Source organism: Onychomys torridus, chromosome 1 (genome assembly GCF_903995425.1).
Source record: "Onychomys torridus chromosome 1, mOncTor1.1, whole genome shotgun sequence".
In the NCBI taxonomy this organism is placed as follows: domain Eukaryota; kingdom Metazoa; phylum Chordata; class Mammalia; order Rodentia; family Cricetidae; genus Onychomys; species Onychomys torridus.
This window is the reverse complement of record NC_050443.1, coordinates 97,615,451-97,638,507: the sequence shown is the minus strand read 5'-3', so window position 1 is coordinate 97,638,507 and position 23,057 is coordinate 97,615,451. Positions and strand designations below refer to the sequence as shown.

General features: G+C 44.2%; 1 protein-coding gene across 1 annotated transcript in view; it reads left to right on the top strand.

Moving 5' to 3' along the window:
* The window catches only part of Pdilt (protein disulfide isomerase like, testis expressed), a 51,569-nt gene that overhangs the window by 9,454 nt on the left and 19,058 nt on the right, over window positions 1-23,057 (top strand). The window contains exons 2-5 of the mRNA XM_036179384.1: window positions 7,952-8,148; window positions 12,609-12,815; window positions 19,187-19,320; window positions 20,956-21,093. Of these exons, the coding sequence (XP_036035277.1) occupies window positions 7,959-8,148; window positions 12,609-12,815; window positions 19,187-19,320; window positions 20,956-21,093 (669 nt within the window). The 5' untranslated portion in view covers window positions 7,952-7,958. The remainder of the gene's footprint in view (window positions 1-7,951; window positions 8,149-12,608; window positions 12,816-19,186; window positions 19,321-20,955; window positions 21,094-23,057) is intronic.

The window sequence follows — 23,057 nt, the reverse complement described above, 5'->3', positions numbered from 1 at the left end:
TTGGAGTATTCATTACTTAACTGAAAGCCCATGGATTTCATAAGATCCCTCCCCCAGAGGGACACTGGAAGCTCAAGGACGTAGGGTTGCATAACGCCAGAGTGACCTTCGGAATCTTGCCAATTTAACAAATTTGCACTAACATTTGGAACACTGGCATAACCCAGTCCCTGCAATGTTTGTGAGGAAGCCTGTATAGGCCAACCTCGAGGCCAATCTTTGCTAGCTATGATACTGCGATCTGCACCTGCGTTCTGCTCCAGTATCCAAATCTAGGTCTCTTCCCAATTTCTCCCAGGAAGGCACTGTGAGGCTTCCTGAAATTGCAAACCAAGGAACAATTACATCACACTGTTGTAAAAATCATTCCAGGGTGTTTCCTTTTATTTTCAATTTCTTAGAGAGAAGCAGCTCGTTAAGAGCCAAAAAAATTGGGTGCGAGGAGGAGGCGCCCATGTTAGTATACTTTTACTTTTTTCTTTTCTCAATTTGAGAAGTTTCTCGGAGGTTTCTCAGAGCCTTTGCAGAATTGCTCCAGCCCTCCGGGCTCCTGCTTGTTTTGTTTTACCTGCTGGTTTGTTTTACCCGCGGGTTTTGTTATGCAAATTACCCGTCTGCTGTAGTCGCAGAACAGGTTCCACCTGTTGACTTTGTTATTTTAATTACCCGTCCGCTCTAGTCGCGGCTCTGCTATCCCGCTCTCCCTTCTACAGGTGAGCGTTACCCGCTTTTGTCGCGGATCCCCAGTTTTTTCTGAGGACTTACCGGTACCGCCTGACTGTAAATGAGTTCTGAATCCGGAGAGAGCCGTGGTAATTGTCCCCGTAGGAGGCCACCACTTGTCGCGCCCGCCTCGACCAGCAAGGAAGACGCGACACCTGGATCCTTCTCATCACAGTTTAATCAGACCTTTGATTAGTTACACTGTGTCTCTCTCCCTGGGGCAAGCCTCTCCCAGCACCTAAGTAGGGCTGGGCTGCCAACCCCAAGCAGCCACGTGGGCACTGTCCACAGGTTCACGCATATGCCAGCAACACACGAATCCAGCCACAGCCAAATAAGGAGCTGTTTACCATAAAGAGTGTTTGCCATCGGGAAGGCAGAGGGTAGAAGCCAGCACCATCTTTAGGGTGCGGCTACACGCGGCTCTCTACAATGACCATGCTACATGACCATGCTACATGACCACACAGCACACAGATTATGTAGGATGTAAGGCCCTAGGATGACTAAGCACCTTGCCTGGCTCCTGGACAGCACATTTGTGGTCATGTAGCTAGGGGAGTGGCTAGGAATTCTAACACAAACGAATGAATGAATGTGGTAGTCTGAATAAAAATGGTCCCCATAGGCTCATAGGGAGTGGCACTAACAGGAGGTATGGCTTTGCTGGAGTAGGTGTGGCCTTGTTGTGGAAAGTGTGTCACTGGAGGTGGGTTTTGGGTTTCAAATGTTCAAGCCAGGCTCAGTGTCACTCTCTCTTCCTACTGCCTATGGATCCAGATGTAGAACCCTCAGCTACCTCTCCAGCACTATGTCTGCCTCAGTGCTACCACACTTTCCATCATGATGACAATGGACTAAATCTCTGAACAGTAAACTAACCCCAATTAAACTTTTTCCTTTATAATAGTTGGCATGGTCATGGTGTCTCTTAACTGCTACAGAAGCCATAAGTAAGACAGGGAATGAATGAATGAGACAGCAAGGTTGACATGGTGAAAGCTGATGATGGTGAGTGTGGTGGTTTGAATAAGAATGAGCCACATAGCCTCACAGATTTGAATTCTTGGTCACCAGAGAGTGGCACTATTTGAAAGGATTAGTAGGTATGGCCTTGATGGAGGAAGTGTGTCACTGGGGGTGAGCTTTCAAAAATTTCAAGAGCCCAAGCCAGACCTAGTGGCTCTCTCTCTTCCTGCTAGCTGTGGGTCAAGATATAGAAGTCTCAGTTTCTCCAGCACCATGTCTGACTGTGTGCTGCCAAGCTCCCTGCCATGATGATAATAGACTAAACTTCTAAAACTGTAAGCAAGACCCAATTAAATGCTTTCCTTTATAAGAGTTACACTGGTCATAGTGTTTCTTCACAATAATAGAAGTCCCAACTAAAATAGAAGTTGGTACCAGGGACTGGGGTATTGTTGTGACAGGCCTAACCATGCTGCTTGTTGGGACTTTGGATTAGGAAAGCAATTGAATGCTTTAAATGGGGCTTAATGGGCCATCCTAGTAGGAGCATGGGAGACAGTGTTTTTGAGGGTGATATGGAATATGGGGGCCCAACTCAAGAAGTTTCAGAGGGGAAAAATATTAGTAAATGGCCTAGATACTGTTCTTGTGATATTTTGGTAAAGAATCCAGCTGCTTTCTGCCCTTGTCCATAAAATCTGCCTGAGGCTAAATCGAAGAGTTTTGGATTGATGGCACTGGCAGAGGAGATTTTAAGACAGCTTAGTATTGACTCTATCACTTGGTTATTACTGGTCAATCTTCTGCAGATCTATAATGAAAAGGAGCAAGCTGAGAAAGAAAAAAAATACAAATGTACACTTTGAGGAGAAAAGGAGCATCGGGTAGTGTAATGCAGCTAAGTCCTGTGTTCTAGGAGATAAACAGATTAAGAAATGGAACAAAGAGAGAGGTGACTTCAGGGCAAGACCCCATCCAGCTAAGCTTCCAACTTGTGAAAAGGAATTACAGAAAAGCTTAAACAGTGAAAGAAACCACTGGATTCAGAAAGCTGATGAAAATGTTTGAATGAGGGAGCCAAGTTCTAGCCCCATCAAGCAGCAGAATTTGACAGTTTTGGCCATGTGATTCTGGCTTTAGAGTCAAGGATAGAAGAAAGGTATTATGGAACATTCCTATGAGACTATGGAAAGCCACTGAGGCCAGGCACATGTCAGGTGTGTCCTGCATGGAGGCTCAGAGAGGCCATTGTGTGAGGCTGTGAAGGTGAAGCCTGGATTGTGTTAGATGCCCCAAGATGTTGGAGATGCCTGAGCTGTTCAATACTTTCCATGAAGAGCTACTAACAGTGAGTAGAACCAGACCAAGAGAGAGACATGTGTTGCAATCAACAAAGCTGAAAGGAGCTAGAAATCTGAAGATCTCTTTGATATCAGACATGGAGATGCAGAGCTGGGAATTTGCCCAGCTGGTTTTTGGTTGTATTTTGGTCCAGTATTTCCTCACTATACTCCTTTTCCACCCTTTTGGAATGGTATTGTACATTTTGTGCCATTTTATGTTGGAAGTGTGTGATCTGCTTTTTTTATTTTGATTTTACAGGAGGTTACAGTTAAGAGATTGCCATGAGTCTCAGAAGGGACTTTGAACTTTGAACTTTTAAATAGTTTTGAGACTGTTATCAACCATGGAGACTTTTGAATTGGACTGAATGTACTTTTACATTATGATAGCTACAAGCCTATGGGGGCCAGGGAATGAAATGTGGTGGTTGAATAAGAATGGTTTCCATAGACTCATGTATTTGAATGTTTAGTCATCAAGGAGTGGAACTATTGAAAGAATTAGGAGGTGTGGCCTTGTTGGAGGAAGTGTGTCACGGGGGGGTGGGGGGTGGGGTTGGGGGTTGGGGGTGGGATTTGAGATTTCAGAAGCTCAAGCCAAGCACAGAGGCTTTCTCTTCCTGTTGCCTGTGGATCAAGATGTAGAACTCTCAGCTACTTCTCAACACCACATTTGCCTATATACTACCTTACTCTCTACTATGATGATAATGGACTTAAACCTCTGAACCTGTAAGCCTGTCCCAATTAAGTGTTTTCCTTTACATGAGTTGGCATGGTCATGGTGTCTCTTCACAGCAATAGGACACTGACTAAGATAGTGAGCTTGTCTTACCAGCTAGTAGGGTCTGTTCTCCGGGGCTTTGAAAGCAAATAGAGTACTTGCCTTAAGCAAGGTAGAAAGTGAGGAATGACACCTGAGGTTGTGTCTCTGATTTTCACATACAAATGATAGCTTGCACCCACCCACACATTCACACATATATGTATAATACTACACACACACACACACACACACACACACACACACACAATACACATACAAACAAAACTTCACGAGATTATCCAGAAAATTTGTACACTGCCTAGATAGTTGATGAAACAAAGATGTTATTATTTCATTAAATATGATAATGGTACTTTAAAAAGTTTCTTATCACTTATAAATTCACATTGAAATATTTATAGGTGATATATTAAATGCCTGAGAGATGAGCTTCACAGTAACTCAGCAGACAGTTTATAAGACTATAAATGGAATAATTTGTGGTGCTATGGACCTTAGGAATGAGTGTCTTGAGGACACATAATGCCATTTTCCCTAGTTTGTATGTGTTCAAAATTTCCCAAGTAAAGAGCTAAAACAACAACAACAACAAGTTGGGAACTTTTGAAGTACATAAACATTTGGGTCCTGGGCTGACTAGTTTTATGCCAACTTGAAACAAGCTAGAGTTACTAAAGAGAAGGAGTCTTAATTGAGAAAATACCTCAGTAAGATTGGGCTATAGTCAGGCCTGAAGGGCATTTTCTTAACTAGTGACTGATAGAGGAGGCTCCAGCCCATTGTGGGTGGGGCCACCCTGGTCTGGTGGTCCTGGATTCTATAAGAAAGACTGAGAAAGACATGGAGAGCAAGTCAGTAAGCAGCACCACTCCATGACCTCTGTATCAGCTCCTGCCTCTAGGGTCATGCCCTGTTTGAGTTCCTGTCCTGACTTCCTTTGATGATGAACAGTGATATGGAAGTGTAAGTCAAATAAACCCTTTCTTCCCCAGCTTGCTTTTGGTCATGGTGTTTCATCATAGCAATAACTATAACTAATACCAGTCCCATCCTGAGAAATTCTGAATTAATCTGAGTTTGGTTGAGGTGGGGTATCAGTCATGTCCTTTAAATTTTTCAGAGGATCCAGGGTTAAGAAAAGAGCACTGACATAGAGTAGTAGGATTAACATAGTAAAACTATCAATCTTACCAAAAGCATTCTACAGATTCAATGCAATACCAGTCAAAATTCCAACACAATTCTTCACAGACCTGGAAAGAGTTGAGTACTGACTAAAAATCATAGGGAAAAACAAAAAAATCTTGGATAACTAAAACAATCCTGTTTAATAAAGGAATTTCAGGAGGTATCATCCTCCCTGACTTCAACTCTGCTATAGAGCTATAGTAATAAAAACAGCCTGTTGTTGGCATAAAAACAGACAGAATGATCAATGGAATTGAATCAAGGAGCCTGACTTAAATTCATACACCTATGAACACTTGATTTTTGTCAAAGAAGCCAAAATTATACAATGGAAAGAAGAAAGCATCTTCAACAAATTGTTCTGGCATAACTGGATGTTGGCATGTAGAAGAATGCAAATAGGTCCATATCTATCGCCATGCACAAAACTCAAATCCAAGTGTATTAAAGACCTCAACATAAATCCAGTTACACTGAATCTGATAGAAGAGAGAGTGGGAAGTAGCCTTGAATTAACTGTCACAGGAGACAACTTCCTGAATATAACACTGAGATCAACAACTAATAAATGGGACCTCCTGAAACTGAAAAGCTTCTGTAAGATAAAGGACACTGTCAATAAGGCAAAATGACAGCCTACAGAATGGGAAAAGATCTACACCAACCCCACATCTGACAAAAGGCTGATCTCCAAAATATATAAAGAACTCAAGAAACTAGACATCAAAATACCAAATAACCCAATTAAAAAATATGGTACAGATCTAAACAGAAAATTCTCAACAGAAAAATCTCAAATGGCCAAGATACATGTAAAGAATTGTTCAACATCCTTAGCTATTAGAGAAATGCAAATCAAAATGACTCTGAGATACCCATCTTACACCTGTCAGAACAGCTAAGATTAAAAAAAGCTAATGACAGCCTATGTTGGAGAGGATATAGAGTAAGGGGAACACTCCTCCACTGGGGTACAAACTTGTACAGTCACTTTGGAAATCAATAATTGATATGGTAGTTTCTCAGAAAATTGGGAATCAATCTACCTCAAGACCCAGCCATACCAATATTGGACATATATCCAAAGGATGCTCAAACATACCATAAGAACACTTGCTCAACTATGTTCATAGCATTTATTCATACTAGTCAGAATCTGGAAACAACCTAGATGCCCCTTAACCAAATAATGGATAAAGAAAATTGGTACATTTACACAATGGAGAATACTCAGTGGTAAAGAAAAAAAAATGATGACATGAAATTAGCAGGCAAATGAATAGAACTAGAAAAAAAAAAACATCCTGAGTGAGGTAATCCATACCCAGAAAGACAAACATGGTATATACTCATTCATAAGTGGATTTTATCTGTAAAATAAAGAACAGCCAGACTACCATCCACAGCCCCAGAGAGGCTAGGTAACAAGGAGGGCCTAATGAGGGATGCATGGGTTTCCCTAGGGAGGGGGTATAGAAGAGTTCTCCTGGGTAAACTGGGGGTGGGTGGGTGTGGGGGAGAATGGGAGCATGAGGGATCAGGTTGGGTGGGTTGAGAATGGGTTAGAGGGGGAGAAGTAATGAAAGAGATGTCTTGATGGGGGCTGCATTTTGGGTTTAGAGAGAAACCTGGCACCACAGAAACTCCCAGGAATCCATGGGGATAACTCCAGCTAAGACTCCTAGCAACAGTGGAGAGGGTGCCTGAACCAGCCTTTTCCTGTAATCAGATTGGTGACTACCCTAACTGTCATCAGAGAGCCTTCATCCAGTAACTGATGGAAGCAGATGGAGAGATCCACAGCCAAGCATTGAGTGGAGCTCCAGAAGTCCTGTTGAGGAGAGGGAAGAGAAATTGTATGAGCCAGGGGGTTCAAGGTCATGACAGGGAAACTCACAGAGACAGCTGACTTGAGTTCATGGGAGCTCACAGACTCTAGACGGACAGCTAGGAAACCTGCATGGGACTGACCTAGACCCTCTCCATGTGGGTGACAGTTGTATAGCTTGGTCTGTTTGTGGGGCCCCTAGCAGTGGGATTAGGACTTGTCCCTGGCACTTGAGTTGACTTTTTGGAACCAATTCCTCATGATGGGAAGCCTCACCCAGACTTGATGCAATGGGAGAAGCTTTGTTCTGTCTCAACTTTATATGCCATGCTTTGTTGACTCCCATGGGAGGCCTGAGCCTTTCTGAAGGGAGACAGAGGAGGAGTGGATGGGGGTAGATGGGAAGTGGGGGAGGAAACAGAACTGTGGTTGGTATGTAAAATAAATTTAAAAAATTAATAAAAAGAAAAGAGCGTTGGGCACTCAACAATATGTATAATCTGATTGTGTTTGTTAAAAAAACATGCAATAGGTATTTTCAACATTAGTGGGGATTCATTACCAATGAGCAGTTTTCTCCTCAGAGGGATCATAGGGTAGATTTTTATTTTTTACTTGACAATTTGTATTGTTGCTGTTTGTTTGAGACAGTATCACACCATGTAGCACAGGCTGGCCTGGAACTCACTATGTAGTCCAGTCTGTACTCTTGAGATCATTTCAAAGGCCAAATACAGTGTATATTACCAGGCAGTGGGCTGGGCAGAGTTGGAGGAACAAGAAGCAGCATCAGTGTCTGTCAAGGGGGCGGTGGAGGGGACCAGTCAGAGGCTCGCTTTGGGATTCTGGAGTGGGACTGGGAAAAGAGTGGGCTGCAACAGCCTCTTTGATTCCAGGCCTTGATGAGTGGGAGCTGTTCTAACTTCCCTTATGCAGTCAGTGCCCGGGGTTGAGGTTGGCCAGACAACCTGTCTTTTGCCTTAGGACTGCTACCAAACTGTATGCATTGCATAGTGCTGTGAGCCCTGCTCCTTCCCCTTTCCCACAGGCAGAAGGAAGGGTCAGATACAGAAGGTTTAGGAAGAGCTCTGTTTCCTCCACTACCTCCTGCAGGCCAGTCATGGAACTGCTCTGGACACTACTGATGGTGGCGGTTTGCCTCTCTGAGGTCCTTGGCTCACCAGGGATAGACACCAACATCAACATTTCCCGGCCTGTGCACATCGTGGAGGATCATAACTTGATGGTGCTGACTCCTGCAGGCCTGACTCAGACACTGAATGAGACCCGTTTCCTAATGGTGATTTTCCGTGAGTATCCAGCTCTGACAATGAAGGGTGATGCTAGTCTCATTGATTTTGGGCACCACAGGAGTTCTGTATACTATCAAATGCATAGAAAAACACAAAAATACTGCTGGTACTCACAGCTGAGGAAAGGCCTGTCCCCATAAGAATGCAAAGTTCTGTTCCCACATAGCTGTTTTTATCTCAGTGGAAGTCCAAGTTCATCTCTCTCTCTCTCTCTCTCTCTCTCTCTCCTTAGCCTTCTACCACTGAACTATACCCTTAGCTCTTGATTTTACATTTTTTAATTACTCTGATAGCAACCAATATAAACAATACAAAGTATTTGAATACTTCCCTTCATACCAACAGAGATTTTTGTCATTGAAAAGAGACTCTAAATGAAACTCATTATGTTTCCATTATTGATTTTGTCAATACACAATTGAACTCAAAATAAGTTTTTGAAATCTGGTAGGCCTTCTAAAGTGGCCTCTGGGAAAATCATTTTAGGGGAGGATTGTAAATGTTTTCCTAAAAGGTAAATGGGCATTTTATGCATGAGAGTTTTCAGGGGGCATCTCAGTGACTTTCAACTCCTTTTGGCCAGTCTCTCATCCTTCTGATGACTCCAGAACTCAAGGTTGATGCTCAGCAAGACCTTTCTTTCTCAGGTTTCAAATGCTGCCTGCATCTAAAACAAACTTCAGTTTTTGGGATTTGGTTCTGACCATTTGTTTCTCCTCCTCCTCCTCCTCCTCCTCCTCCTCCTCTTCCTCCTCCTCCTCCTTCTTTTCCTTCTTCTCCTCCTCCTCTTCTTTCTTCTTCTTCTTCTTCTTCTTCTTCTTCTTCTTCTTCTTCTTCTTCTTCTTCTTCTTCTATTTTTTTTGGTTTTTGAGACAGGGTTTCTATGTGTAGCTTTGCGCCTTTCCTGGAACTCACTCTGTAGCCCAGGCTGGCCTCGAACTTACAGAGATCTGCCTGCCTCTGCCTCCTGAGGCGTGACCCACCACTGCCTGGCTCATTTGTTTCTTCTAACATCCTGTGTGCACTGATGACACCATCAAGCACTCAATGCCAAAGTCAGGAACCTCAAGGTCATCGCAAATTTGATGTAGCCTCATATAGAGTGTATCTCCGTATCCTATGGGTTCTTCATCTCAAGCTCTGTGGTCCCCAGCTCTTTCCATACCCTCCGTTACTGCCTCTGTTCCATTCTCACAATTCCGCACCTGAGACCTGAGGCAGGCTCTCCAGTGGAGTCCATGCTCTTTCCAATGTGTGCTCTGAAAGCATTCAGAGAGACTGGGTTCTAGAATGCATTCTAGTCATCAGAATGGAATCTTCTAGCTCGTGTCTCTAGGTTTTCCTCATGCACTTTGCTCTGTAGCCTCCCTCCTTCACTTTTGCACTTAGACTGTGAGTTTAAGTTTCTTGTGAGGAAGCTTCTTTTTCCTGTTTAGACTGGGGAGGAGTCTTTCCCAGTCTTCTTAGGCTTCCTTCTAGGAGCGTTTGTCACATCATGTGAAAAGCATTTCTAAACTTGCTTGCTCCATGGGGTCGGGGCACAAACCTTACCATGTCTTGAGCCCTGGATCTGACACTGTTAGAACATGGTAGGTCTCCACACATGTCAAGTGAATGAATGAATGAATAAATGAATGAATATTTTCTTTGGATCCTCATTTTCACTGTGACAATTAACTTGAATGAGTCAAAGAGAGAAGGAAAGGCTATTTTTGGTAGAAAGTGACAAAGAAAAGATTAGTAGCTATCATTAGGGCTATTTGACACTTGTCCCTAAAACAAAGGTAGGAGAATCTGCCTTGGGATTACAGTAGGTATAGACAGTGGTCATGATGAAGATGGTCATTAGGATTGGGATAATGATGATAACTGGTGATGATGGAGGTAATAATAGAGATGGTGGTGGTGATAGATATAATAATGGCAATGTGATAACTGCCCAGGTTAGCTTTGATTGCCAACCTGACTTAGCCTAGAGTCATCTGAAAGGAGAAGCTGTAGGTGAGAAATTGCTCAGGTCACATTGGTCTGTGGGCATGGCTATAAGGTACTGTATTAACTATTAATTGATACAGGAGGGCTCAAACTACTGTGGAATGTGTTGCCATTCCTTGGATAGGTGGTGCTTGGCAAGCTTGTAAGCAGTATTTCTCCATGGTTTATGATTTGGTTTCTGTTTGAGTTCCTGCTCTGACTCCCCTCAATGATGGATTATGACCCAGAAGTATAAGGCAAGTATAGTTTTTTTCTTCCAAGTTGCTTTTGGTCAGAGTATTTTTAGTGTACCAGAAAAAGCATAACTGATCCAGAATATAGATAATTATAGGGATAGTGATGCCAGTGAAGACGAAGATGATGGTCATGAAGATGATGGTAATGATGATAAAGATTATGATGATGATGATGGAAACAGTGATAATGATGTAGATGATGATGGTGGTTGTGATGGAGATGCTGATGGCGATGATGACTGTGGTGATGAGCTGTTGCTGACAGCTGTCATGTTTTTAAGTATGGAAGTGTTGATTTTAATGGACATTTATCAAACACCTGCATTGCAAATATTGAACTCAGAACCATGGTTCTTGTCTCACTCATGAAACAAGTCTCAAAAAGGTTAGATAATTTGCCTAGAGTCACATAGTTGGTATGAACTTAAAAACTCAGCTTTACACCCAAACTGCTGCTCAATCCATCCTACACCACTGCACCGATCTTCAGAAGATGTACTTACATGTAAGTATTTATGGAGTGCTTGGTATGTCCTAGATATATTCTCAGTACTGAAGAATGAGTGGTAAACTACATGGCCTTCCTGGAACTCACAGGCAGGAGAGGAGAGACAAATGCTTAGCAAATCCAGAGGTGAATTATGTGTTGTTTCTTGTGGCTAAAAGTACTATGGAGAACAGAGGGGCTGGGATGTGACACAAGTGTGAGAGGTCTATGGCTGTGGCAACACGGTCTCCCTTACCTTTACTTCAGACACCCCAGGACTCTTGGGATGTGTATGGACTCTTGAAATGCTCCACCATTGAGAACCATTCCAATGCTTCTTTTGTCTGAGCATAGGCATTCATAAATTCAGCAACCATGAGCCCAGCATGGCCAGGACCTCAGGGAGGCTGGAGAAGCCACAGAGCAGAGTAACCAGCAAAGAGGCCAGAGCTTGCTCCTGGCGATGGAGAGGTGTACTGAAGGCGCTAATGGTGGTGAAGCAGATGGGAGAAGCATCGATCTGTGAGGGAGGCAGGAAGTCTTTGCTTCCCACCCACGTGTGGGGACTTTAATGAGAATGATCACTCATACTCAGGTTCCACTGCTGAGCCAGTGACTGGCAACCTAGCCAGCACCAGCTGTCCTTGGGCCCAGCTTCCCTGGCTGAGCTTTATGAAGCAGATCTGTCAGATGTGGCCTTGCCCACAGCCGGGAGGTGACCTGCACTCTCTCCAAATGCTCCAGATGGACAAGAGGTTTGGAAAGGATAGAACATTCTGGCTTAAAAGAGAATCCATTTCCCCCAGCCCTGACAGCAAGGACTTGAAACCTGGCAAGGTCATCAGGAGGTTGCTATTTTGGCTCCTCCCACTCCAGCTAGGACAGCCCATCCCCATGGCCAAAGTCAGTCTCAGAGGCTGTTTTCAGTAAGAAGCCCCTACCTCACTTCACTACCCAGCTATGTGAACAACCAAGGATTCCAGAATATCAGATACTTTAACAGAGTACCGGGGTCTCTCTAGCTACCCCTCCCCAAGGTGGCTGGGTCAGAGAGGGGAGGGAGCATACTGTGTAACCTACCCACCTGCTCCTCACACCTCACCCACCTTTGTCTGAGAGAGTTCCCAGACACAGCAGGAGGGGGTGCAATGACTGCTTAGTTCCAAAATATTCCACCAGATGGCGCAAATGAACCACATCACTTGCCCTTAATTTCTAGGCAAAGAAAAATTTACACCATTAATAACAATAGCAATTAAAATGTACTATGTCCTTTGTATGTGCCAGGCATTAATTTAAGTGTTTTTACATGCCTAGTTAAAGTTTAAAAAACAAACAAACCAGGAGTTTTGCAGCCTGCTTGAGTACATTCTGTTATCAGGGCCTCCGGCAAGTATGTGCTTCTGTTGTGCCTCAGTTTCCCCACCTATAAAACTGAGATAAAATAATAACATCTACATCATAAGATTATTGAAAGGGACAACATACTTAGTACCTGTAAAACCCTCAGAAAATACTAAACATCATGTAACTGACTGCTAAATTAATTTCATTTGATTCTGGTCACCTCCAAAGTTGTTCCATTTTTATGACCCATTTGTCTCATCTCCTGTCACATTTCTGAAACCCACTCCTTAGCTGTGAACACAGGAAAAGCTAGGAGCTCCCAGGGCAAACAAAGACCAGAGGGGTACGAGGGAGAGGGACTCTGTAGCCTGTCTTCACACTGGTTCTTTCAGACAATCCATCCTCGAAGCAGTCCAGGAAGCTGGCTGAGGAGCTGGGCAAAGCCTCGGAGATCTTCGGCAAGGGCAAGAATGGCTTGGGCTTTGGCAAAGTGGACATCACTGTGCAGATGGAGCTTAAGCGGGAGTTTGACATCAAGCAGGCCCCGGAGTTAAAGCTGTTTTATGAAGGCAACAGGTCTGACCCCATCAGTTGCAAAGGTAATGGTCATTGGGGGTTAGGTTAATTTCATCTCATGGAAAGCCTGCTGGGCAGTTCAAGGCTGGATGTGGGAGGCGCCAATCCACATGGCCTCTTAGTGATACAGACTCTTTTCCATTGTGGCTCCATCTTGCTTAGCTCTGGAGCCACCTGCTCTTTCCTTGATATCCAGATGTAGGAGTTCACCACAGGTGGTGTGCATGACTGTAGAGTGGCAAAATCACTCCTCTTTGCCATCTGCTGACTGGAATTCTGATCCATGACCCCACACAAATGCAAGAGGGCTGAAAAATATAGCTCAGGTCCGCGTCTAGAAGGAAAAATGGGACTTGGCTAATGTTTGCCTGCTTCTACCATGACTTCTCAGCTAAGGACGGACATGGGTTTTAGACTACCAGACTAAAGGTTCTCTAACTCCGCTCTTCTACTGTAGAGGATTTTGACAGAAAAGCACCACTGGGCCAAAGCGGAGATTGCAAGGGGACATAGCTTGGGCAGTAAAGTGCTTGCAGAGCACCTGGTTTGATTCCCCAGAACTCCTGTGGAAAATGCTAGGTTGGTGGTGCCTTCTCGCAATCCCAGAGCTGGGGAAGTAGAAATGGGCACAGATGACTGGTGTTAGCAAGCCACCTACTAACATATTTGATAAGCTCTAGGCCAGTGAGAGGCCCTATTTGAGAAAAAAAAAAAAAGATGGTGTCTACAGAACATCTGTGCACGTACACAGAGACAAGCTAGAGGCCCTGGAGATAGAACAAAAGGTTAAGGAGGGGTGTCTCTCCATTACCTTCACTCACAGCTATCCACGCGCCCACTCACTGACAGCTTACTGTGGTACTGAAGCTCTCTGGAGAACTGCAAAGCTCAGTGTGTGACATGGCCGATCCTAAGTTTTCAGTGTCAACAGCAGTGGAACAGATGGCTACAGACAGGTGGATGGGCCGACCCACTGCTGGATGTTACAAAACTGGTGAATTCCAAAGGGACTCAGCAGTGGGGTGCTGCGGTGGCCGGGTGCATGCCACCAAGACAGAACCTGGGTTCAACTCCTGTGACCCACATAGTGGGAGGGGACAACCGATGCCTGAGTGTTGTTCTCTGGCCTCCACAGGCAAGCTGTGGCATACACCCTTGATAGTTAATTCATCAATAAATACAACAAGGAAACCTAACCCATCCTCTACCATGCCAACAGACTGGTGCTGTGGCATATGTGTTGAATGGCAGAATAAGAAAACAGGCTCTGCCTTTTACAGGCTTTGGCATTTCTGAAGCTTTCTTCTAAGCAGTGAGCACAAAAAAGCCCAGGAACTAAATGAGTCAAACAAAGGATGAGTCTACCCCAGGAGATGGAGAGCAGGTAGGGGTTTTAGCTTCGAACAAACCTGATGGAATGTTGCTGCAGGAGCCCAAGTGTTAGGAAGAGACACTGGGAGCAAGAAATAAAAAAGTACATTGCAGTTAACAAGATGCTCACAAGAGGGCATGGGAGAGACACTGGGCAGGCTGGCTGTGGAAAGAGCTTCAGAGAGAAAACTTAGAGGACAGCGCAGACAAACCCCACAGTCCAAATGGAGGGTAGCATGTGCAAACCAGTGGGGAGACATGGCAAGAGAGAGATGGGGATCTGATTGCTAGGAATTCGGAGGAACGATCCTCAGCTCTAGAGATCCATCTAACCCAGGCAAGGGGCCCTTGATGATGTGTTGGCTTCAGGAAGGACTGCGGAGAAGCAGGCCCGAGTTACTTTGTGCAAGTCCATATCTGCTTATGGCATGGCTCAGGTGCTGGCTTGCCCTTCCCTGTTGAAGGAAGCTGAGATCTGATTCTATCAAGAGACAACAAGATGGAGCTTCTACACCCTGTGTGATGTTGGTAGAGAAGATACTCGAGGGTTTCTGAGTCTTGGTGGTGGCCACGAGTGGCAGGGACCTCCTCTGCCATACAGGAGGCTCCCCATCTCCTCTCCCAGAGAGTCTGCCCTGAGTGCTTAGGGCATGCAGCCTGCTCCTCAGCTGTGTTCCTACAGTATCTGTGCATCACGATCAAGACACTGCCTCACAGAATGCTTTCTGCTCTTTTGTGTCTTCTATGAGCACCACAAGGGCAGAGGCTGCGCTATCCTCTGTTTTTGGGGTTCCAGTCTCTGTATCTACATCCTCACCTCCTGCCTCAGGAGCAGTCAATCCCTCTTGTCCAGCCTCGGTTTTTTGTTGTTGTTTTTTTTTAAATCTGGAACCGGGGAATGTGAAAACTCAATGGCCCCAACTGCTGAGAAAATAAAGCAGTGTTTGCAAGGCCCAGGGCCTGACAGATCCCTGCAGCTGGCACTGGCTTCCAGGTACTGCTTCTGCTCCATAGCAGCCTAGCATGGCAATCACCTTTACAGATGGAGCACAGAGAGTGGAGCAACTTCTACACAGCTCCCTCGCTGGGGCTGGCAAATGGCTCAGCAGGTAAAGGTGCTTGCGGCCAAGCTTGGTAACCTGAGTTTTATCTCTGGAACCCACACGTTGGACTCCAACAAGCTGTCCTCTGACTTCCAGACATGTTCCATGGTACCTGTACACCCACGCCCATAAATAAATAAACTGAAATACTGAACTTTTTAAAAATAAAAACAATACTCCAGCTAGTAAGCAGTAAAGTCAGGGAAGATTTTTCTGGAAAGAGCTGTGTAATAGGAATTTAAGCCTTATGAGGTAAAAAAAAAAAAAAAAAAAATTGTGTCATAGCTACCCACTCTGCTATGTAGAATGTGAACAGTCATGGCTGGATTCCAATAAAGTTTTACTTATAAAATCGAACAGTTAGAAAGATTTGGTCCTGGGCTATAGTTTGTTGAACTCTGTTCTACATTGTGCTGTATATTAAATAGACATGTTTATTCACTATTAATTGCTTAAGCCTAGTCCAGTGCTTGGGACAATTACATTCTTAACAGGTGTTTAGTTTGAACAAGATGCAATTACAAGAGCCCACCACAGGAAGGCACATGCAGGAAGACAACACACACTTACGCATCTCCCTCTTCTTCAATGTTACTTCCCAAGGACAGAAAGAGGAAATGGGATGCCAGGATGGAGTCTGGGACTCAAGTCTCCAGAATTAGGAAACACTCTGGCTCTGAGTACTTGAGCAAAGCCGTAGACCTCAGCTTATATTTGCTCATTCTAGATAGAAGGAATAAAGGCCTACTTGACAGGACCTTTTGGAATTCCACCTGCAACGTGATTAATTACAGAGCCCCACTCAGGACACAGGTGGGACTTAGTCCTTGCTGGGTCAAATCCCGGTCCTGTCCTCTAATAGCCAGGGACTGATGGTGGGAGCCTTGGCCTTGTCTACCTCCCTGGAGGAAGGAGACTCGAATGGCCTCTGGGGCCTCTATTAGTGATGCATTCACAGCTTGTGCTTGGAATATGCAGCCAAGCTCTGGCCAAGTCAATCATTGACACAGCATTCACACCTGAGTTGTCACTGTGTCCTCTGGCACAGAGCCAAGAACCAGGGGAGGCACAATGCCTGGCAAGGGCAGTGCCCAAGCTGCAGGCACTTGGGGATAAGATGTCAGTCAAGCTCAGAACTACCTGAGCTCCACAGGCTCAGGAGGGGCAAGCTGAGGCCATGTACCCTGGATGAAGAGGCCTGGGGGCAACTTCCCTCAAGCTGGCTTTTCGGGTGGTCCACTCCCTTCACTCCCTCTTCCTCCAGTGATTTCTTGAACACCAAGTATGTGGCTGGCAGCTCACAGTGAACACGTTTACTCTAAGCCATACCAACAGTTTCAGAAAGTGATAGACTTACAGAAGCAAAGAGATGAAGTCCTAAGACAATGGCAGGACAGGGGAGGAGTGGTAAGACATGGAATGACTAGGGGCACGGAGGAGATGAGTGGGGAAATGGCTGGGGCGGGGATCGAGGCTGCGGCCATGGGTCTCATGACCCGAAGGTTAAGCTCATTTGGAGGCTTTCTTAATTATATCTTTGAGTGTGCGTGCTTTGCTTCATCGTGTTTGAGATGGAGTCACTGTGTAGTTCAGGCTGGCCTGGTTCTCCAGATCTCCCTGTGTCAGTCCCAAGTGTTAGGGTTATAGGCATCACCCCCTCACTCCAATCTTAATCGTATCTACCAAAGCCAAGCAGGATATCTTCTGTGCCCAGAAATGTTGTTCATGGCCCATCAGACAGATGGAAGTCAGTCACTGTGCTCCAGATAAACATACTCTAGTATCCCAGCTGTAGGAAGTTAGGAACAGGTGAGCAGTGCATGCTGTTAGAGGTTAAGAACACAGTTAGATGTGGGGTGGGAGGCTTCAGTGGCGCACTCAGCATTCAGATGTATTTGTGTGATTGTCTTCTACATACTAAGACTCTGAAGGGCTGGCCAGGACCACACCCCATTTCTTCATCTGGGTAGCAGTTTCACGCACATGTTTATTTTGTGAAAAGTCATCAAATGTACACAATCATTTACTTCTACCTGTTTTTACTGCATAGGGTCTAATGCACCCAGGAGAGGGGTTTTCAACCTGTGGGTCGGGACCCTTTGGCGGTGAATGACCCTTTCACAGGGGTTGCCTGTTAGATATCCTGTATATCAGATATTTACATTATGATTCATGACATTAGCAAAATTACAGTTACAAAGTAACAACAAAAACAATTTTATGGTGGGGGTCACCATAGGACAAGAAAGTGTACTGAAGGATCACAGCATTAGGAAGGTTGAGAACCACTGGCTCAGGAGTTGTGATGGTTAATGCTGCCATCTCAAGCAGTCTAGCATCACCTGGCAGATGGGTCTCTAGGAAGACCTGTAGACGACTGTCTCCATGGGTTAAGTGATGTGGGAAGATCCATGTTAACTACCAGCAGAAGCCTTCTCTTGCTGGGTACTAGAGTGTAAGAAATGGCAAAGGCCGAGCACTGGCATGTGCTGTTCCGTGTTTTACTTTGATGCCATGTGACCCATGTCCAGCTCCTACCTGCCACCTTGACTTCCCTGCTGTGGTGGACTGGCCTTGAACTCTGAGCCCAAAGAAGCACTTTCCCTCTTACACTGCCTTTGCCAGGGTGCCTTTGTCCTAGCGGCAGAATGGTCACAAAGACAAAACCATAAACTATGATACTGACAGCCTTTTGCAGTTACCGCTGCAATTCCGGGTGCACCAGTCAGTTCCTGTGAGGCAGTCTGTCCTGCTCAGGGCCTTGGCACAAACAGGATTTTTCTTCATCTTGCCATCTTCTGCTTCCTTCCTGGGCATCTTTCAGATTTCAGCTCCTATACCATTGTCCCCGGGAAATGGTTCTTGACCTTGGCTTCTAGGTCAGGTCTTTTTTTTTTTTTTTTTTTTTTTTTTTTTTTTGCTATAAGCTCATATAACTTTTTAAAAATACTTTCTTTGGATGTGACGATACACTTATTTGTGCAATCAGTTGATTATTGTCTTCCCAAACATACAAAGTAGTGGTGATGTGTTTTGTTTTCTACTCACAATGATATCCCCAAGACTAAGTCTGACACCTATGAGGGGAAGTCTAATATACATATGTCCAGTAAATGAATAGTTTAAAAAATTAATGAGTTATTTACTAAAGTTCAGGCTGCACCCCAAACTCATTTTTAAAGTTTTGCTTTATTTAAAGAATTATTTAAAAATTTCTTTCCCACCCTATACCAGACATTGGCATAAACAGGAGCTTACCTCATTTTCTGTCTTGAAATTGATGTCCCTGGGAAAAACACAACTAACTGTACACAGATGTGTATGCCAACACGTCTTTCCAGATTGGGAATAGATGTCCTCATTTTAGAAGCCAGGACTTCTGCACTTGGATACTCCCATGTAGTATCTGAGTAATAGAACTGGGATTCTGGAACCTTAGGGGATATTTGGGTCTCAGTGAGAGCATTAGAATCATAGATGCAGAAATGAGATGTTCTCTGAAGTTACAGAAATATGTGAACTTTTGACTTATATTTCAAGAAAACCAATTATTTTCCTATCATATTAGAGAAGGTTGGGACTGCTTCCTCTCAGGTTAGTTTCCCAGGTGGTCTGGTAAACCAGTAAACCAGCTGTAGGCAAGCTGAACCTTGATTTCCTCACCTGCAAAATGGGAAGATTGAGAACCCCCATTCCTTAGAGTTGCTGTGAAGGTTTAATGTAAGCACAATACTCAGTTCAGGGTCTTAGCCATGGTGAGACATTAGCTTCTGTTAATACAGTCATGACTTGGAGTTTGGGAGAAAAAGAAAATGGAGGTATTGCCTTTGGTCTGCAAAGGGTGGAATTCAAGACAAGACACTTCTGTTCATTGAATTCAGGAAAGTTCTGATGGGATTCCTTTAAATGTCTCTCTTCAGACGTGGTTGAATCTACAGCTATGGTTGTTTGGTTGAGAAGACAGATTCTCCACAAAGCACCTTTGTTCAACAACACTGAAGAAGTGGCAGGTTTTGTGAAATCCAGGCCCCTGGTCATCGTTGGCTTCTTCCAGGTACTGGGATTAAGGGGTGGGAGGTAGTTTTCACATGGTGAATACTGTGTGTGGAGGGTTTGGGGTGAGGAGGGTTTCTGACTTGTATAGGGTCCTTGCTCAATTTTCCTATCCACTGAGCTGGTGTCCTGTGGGAGCTCCTGGTTCCAAGTGAAGAAAGAAAACATGGAATCTGAAATGTTAGAGATTAGTTAGAAGATGGGAAGAAATGGAGAGAATACGAGATTGGCATCCATATTTAGCTGGTCTGGATACTATAATAGATCTTTGGGGTATCTATTTAGAACAGAGAATAAGAGATTGGCATCCATATTTAGCTGGTCTGGATGTTGTACCGGATCTTTGGGGTACCTATTTAGAATGTCAGAGAATAAGAGGATATCTTTGTTTTCTGGTTTGAGGACTACTTTTGTGGAGGCACACAGAGGCTTCCTACTGAGACCTTACTCAGGGTCAGAGAATCTGGGCTTGCTTTACCCAACAGGGCTGCATCATGAGATGATTTGGCTATGGACATGGTTACCAGGTGTTTAGAAGGGTCTACCCTTGGCTATAAAGTGTGCTTTGATCATGCAAGAGGGAGGTCTTTGGGCATATTATAAAAAGACCTTTTGAATAAAGCTCTGGGTGGCTGGGTATCAACCCAAGGCCCTTCTGAAGCTATCCTGCATTTCTGTCTTTCTCCTTGTTGTCTAGGTCTATATTTCTACCTAATATTTCCTCATTCCTCCTCCACCCAAGAACCCTTTGATAGGTGAGAACAGGTCAGAACTGGACTCCCACAGACTCCTATATATTTTAACTATGATTCTAACAGGTGTTTGTTAGTCTGCTTACGCTAAGCCAGTTTCTATTCATAAACACTTTCCAAGCTTCCATATCAACTAGACTATCAACACTGTAGCATGCACCATTGGAGGGTCAATCAATCCTCATCCAGATTAAGTGCAGGGAGATGCTTGGGATAGCTCATAAATAATTTAAATGTGGTTATGAAATGTCTTATGATCATTTTCTATTGATTTTATTCTTTATAGTTATAAATGTTACCAAGTATACTTACTTGTAGAAAATGAGTTTTTCATGTGCCTTAACTGATATACTTTAGGTCCACAGTGCTTCATCTCTTAATAGATGTCAGTCTTTGCTATCATATTACATGAGAGGAGAGCATGTGGTTCTTTCCTTTCTGCTTCCTCAAAAGTATTTTTGGCCCAAATATTCTCTCATGCTGAATGTTGAGTCTCAAAGGCCAAAAGAGCAGCTGCATCTCGACACCAGTTCACATTTGGTGTTACCTGCAGTCAAATCAATGGCTTCTTTTGAAAGTGATGCAGGAATTAATTTTAGAAATATTCTTAATTCACAGGTTAGAACAACATTTATTTTAATAACAGGAAAAAGTAAAAACACGTGGTTCTCTCCATTGATCTCTGAGATTTGCCTGTGTGGGGTTCAGTCATAGCTAGAGGAACATTCTAGATAGGAAACATCCATAAAAGGGGACTTAGGCCACCCAGCAAAAACCCAGAACTTAGAAAAACAAAGGAACAGATAACTATTATTTCCACCTTCCCCTCAAGCCAGGCACTGTTACCTCCTCCAGAGAATTACAGAACATGCTTTCCCAAATAGGATTTAGAAGAAGAAGTGGCAGAATTGTTTTATAACATCGTCAAGGACTTCCCAGAGCTAACGTTCGGAATGATAGAAATAAAAAATGCCTTTGGGCGTTTCCAGGTGATCCTTGACAGTGTCCTGGTGTTTAAAAAGGTAGGTCTTCATCCTATATGATAATGAGGGCCTTTCACTTCACACTAAGTGATGGCATTTGGGGACACGCCCTTTCTCCATTACCTGTGAACTAAGTGTTCCTGGACTAGTTGACTTGTAAGTATTTCTGTTTCCTGGGCCCCCATCCCCACCCCCACCACCTTTCCTGCTTCTCTGCCTTTGCCAGTATCTGTCATTCATCAAGACTCAATCCCACTAACTTCCTTTTTTCTGGTTCATGGTTTCCTATCCATCTCTGTCAACAACTACCATCTCCATCTAGACTTCACTTAACTCCAGATTTTGGTATGTAGAGCCAGATAGACCATCATGGTTCATGTCAAAGTCATAATCTCCTCTCCAAGTTCTCTTCAGACTGGGAGAGTTGCCAGGCATGGTGGCTCATGCCTTTAATCCCAGCACTTGGGAGGCAGAGGTAGGCAGATCTCTGTGAGTTCAAGGCCAGCCTGGGCTACAGAACCAGTTCAGCCAGGGCTGTTACACAGAGGAAAAAAAAAAGAAAGACTTGGAGAGTCATAGTGAAGAGTGCCACAATCCCCTCATTTAGTGGAGGAAGCCAGAAACTCTAGGTTTCCTTCTAATATCTCCCATTTCTCCAGCCCTCCATCATAATCAATCTGAATATTCACATGCAAGATGTCCCTAGGGTCTACCACTTCTCCATGTATCTACTGTGACCATTCTGGATGAAGTGACCACCTTCTCCAATAGCCCATTAGAACAGTCTTCAAACTGGTCTGCAGAAGAATATTGTTCCCAAAATTTAAATTTGATGGTCATGTCCTTCCTCCTCTCAGAAAGTCATTTAATGCTTTGTGTAAGAAGGTATGTGTGGTGTGTATGTATGGTGCATGCATGTGATGTGTATCTGTGTACATGTGGAAGCTAGAGCGGGATATTGGTGTCCTCCTTTATTGACTTGAAACGGCGTCTCTCACTGAACTGGAAGCTCACTGATCTTTTGTTAGGAGGATAAAGACTCAAATTCTTAATCAGGTCTATAAGACTTCCCACAGCCTGAGCTCATTTAGTGATCTACCCCTCAGCCCTGAGATTTAGACTTGAGCTTTCCATGTGGTAGTCTAACTATATGGATGATATGACTAGATGAAAAGTAATTAAATTACAGTTTTAGTTTCTGTGTCAGATTTTCATCCTTGAAATACTTGAGAAAAACAAGTCAGGGAGGAAATATTCACATTCATCGTTTCCATTCATCATTCCTGGGAGGACTGGTGGAGCAGCGTGCTCACAGCACAGCAGTGGAAACAGAGAGGGAATGTCTGTGCTGCATGGCCTCCTCCTCTTTCCCCTTCTTTTCAGTCTGGGTGCCCTGCCTGTGGATGGTGCGGCCCACATTTGGGCACATCTTCCCCTTAGTTAATCCTCTCTGGAAACACCATACAGACACACCCAGAAAAGTCTTACTGATCTTCCAATCAAACTGATACTAGATAGGCTTCTAGAGTTCCTCGGCCATATAAGGCATATTTCCGTTACCCTGGAGCCACTTGGGGCCAGTTGGCTGCTGTGCATAGCAGCACAGACACTAGAGCATTTTCTCCATTGCAGAGCATTCTGTGGGCCTTCAAGTCATGCCTTCCCGTCTCCCCACACAAAGTCAGATCTGTACAATAGCTATTTTACTCACCAATGAGGTTAGCCACTTATCTGAGGCCACACTTGGTATGTGGAGTGATGCTTCATGGCCTTCAGAGGGGGCACTCAGCCTTGTCTTTTTCTCTCAGGCCCATAGAATTCATTGAAAAGTTCTAAGATGGGGACTAAAATATCTTTTGCATGGGACAACATGGAATTAGAAATAGATCCAAATACATATAGAACTCTGGTATATGGCAAAGATACTAGTTGAGACTAGAGGAGAAAAGACTTATGAAATGTAGGATGTTGAGAATCAGCAGGCAGCAGAGTGGGGAAAACAC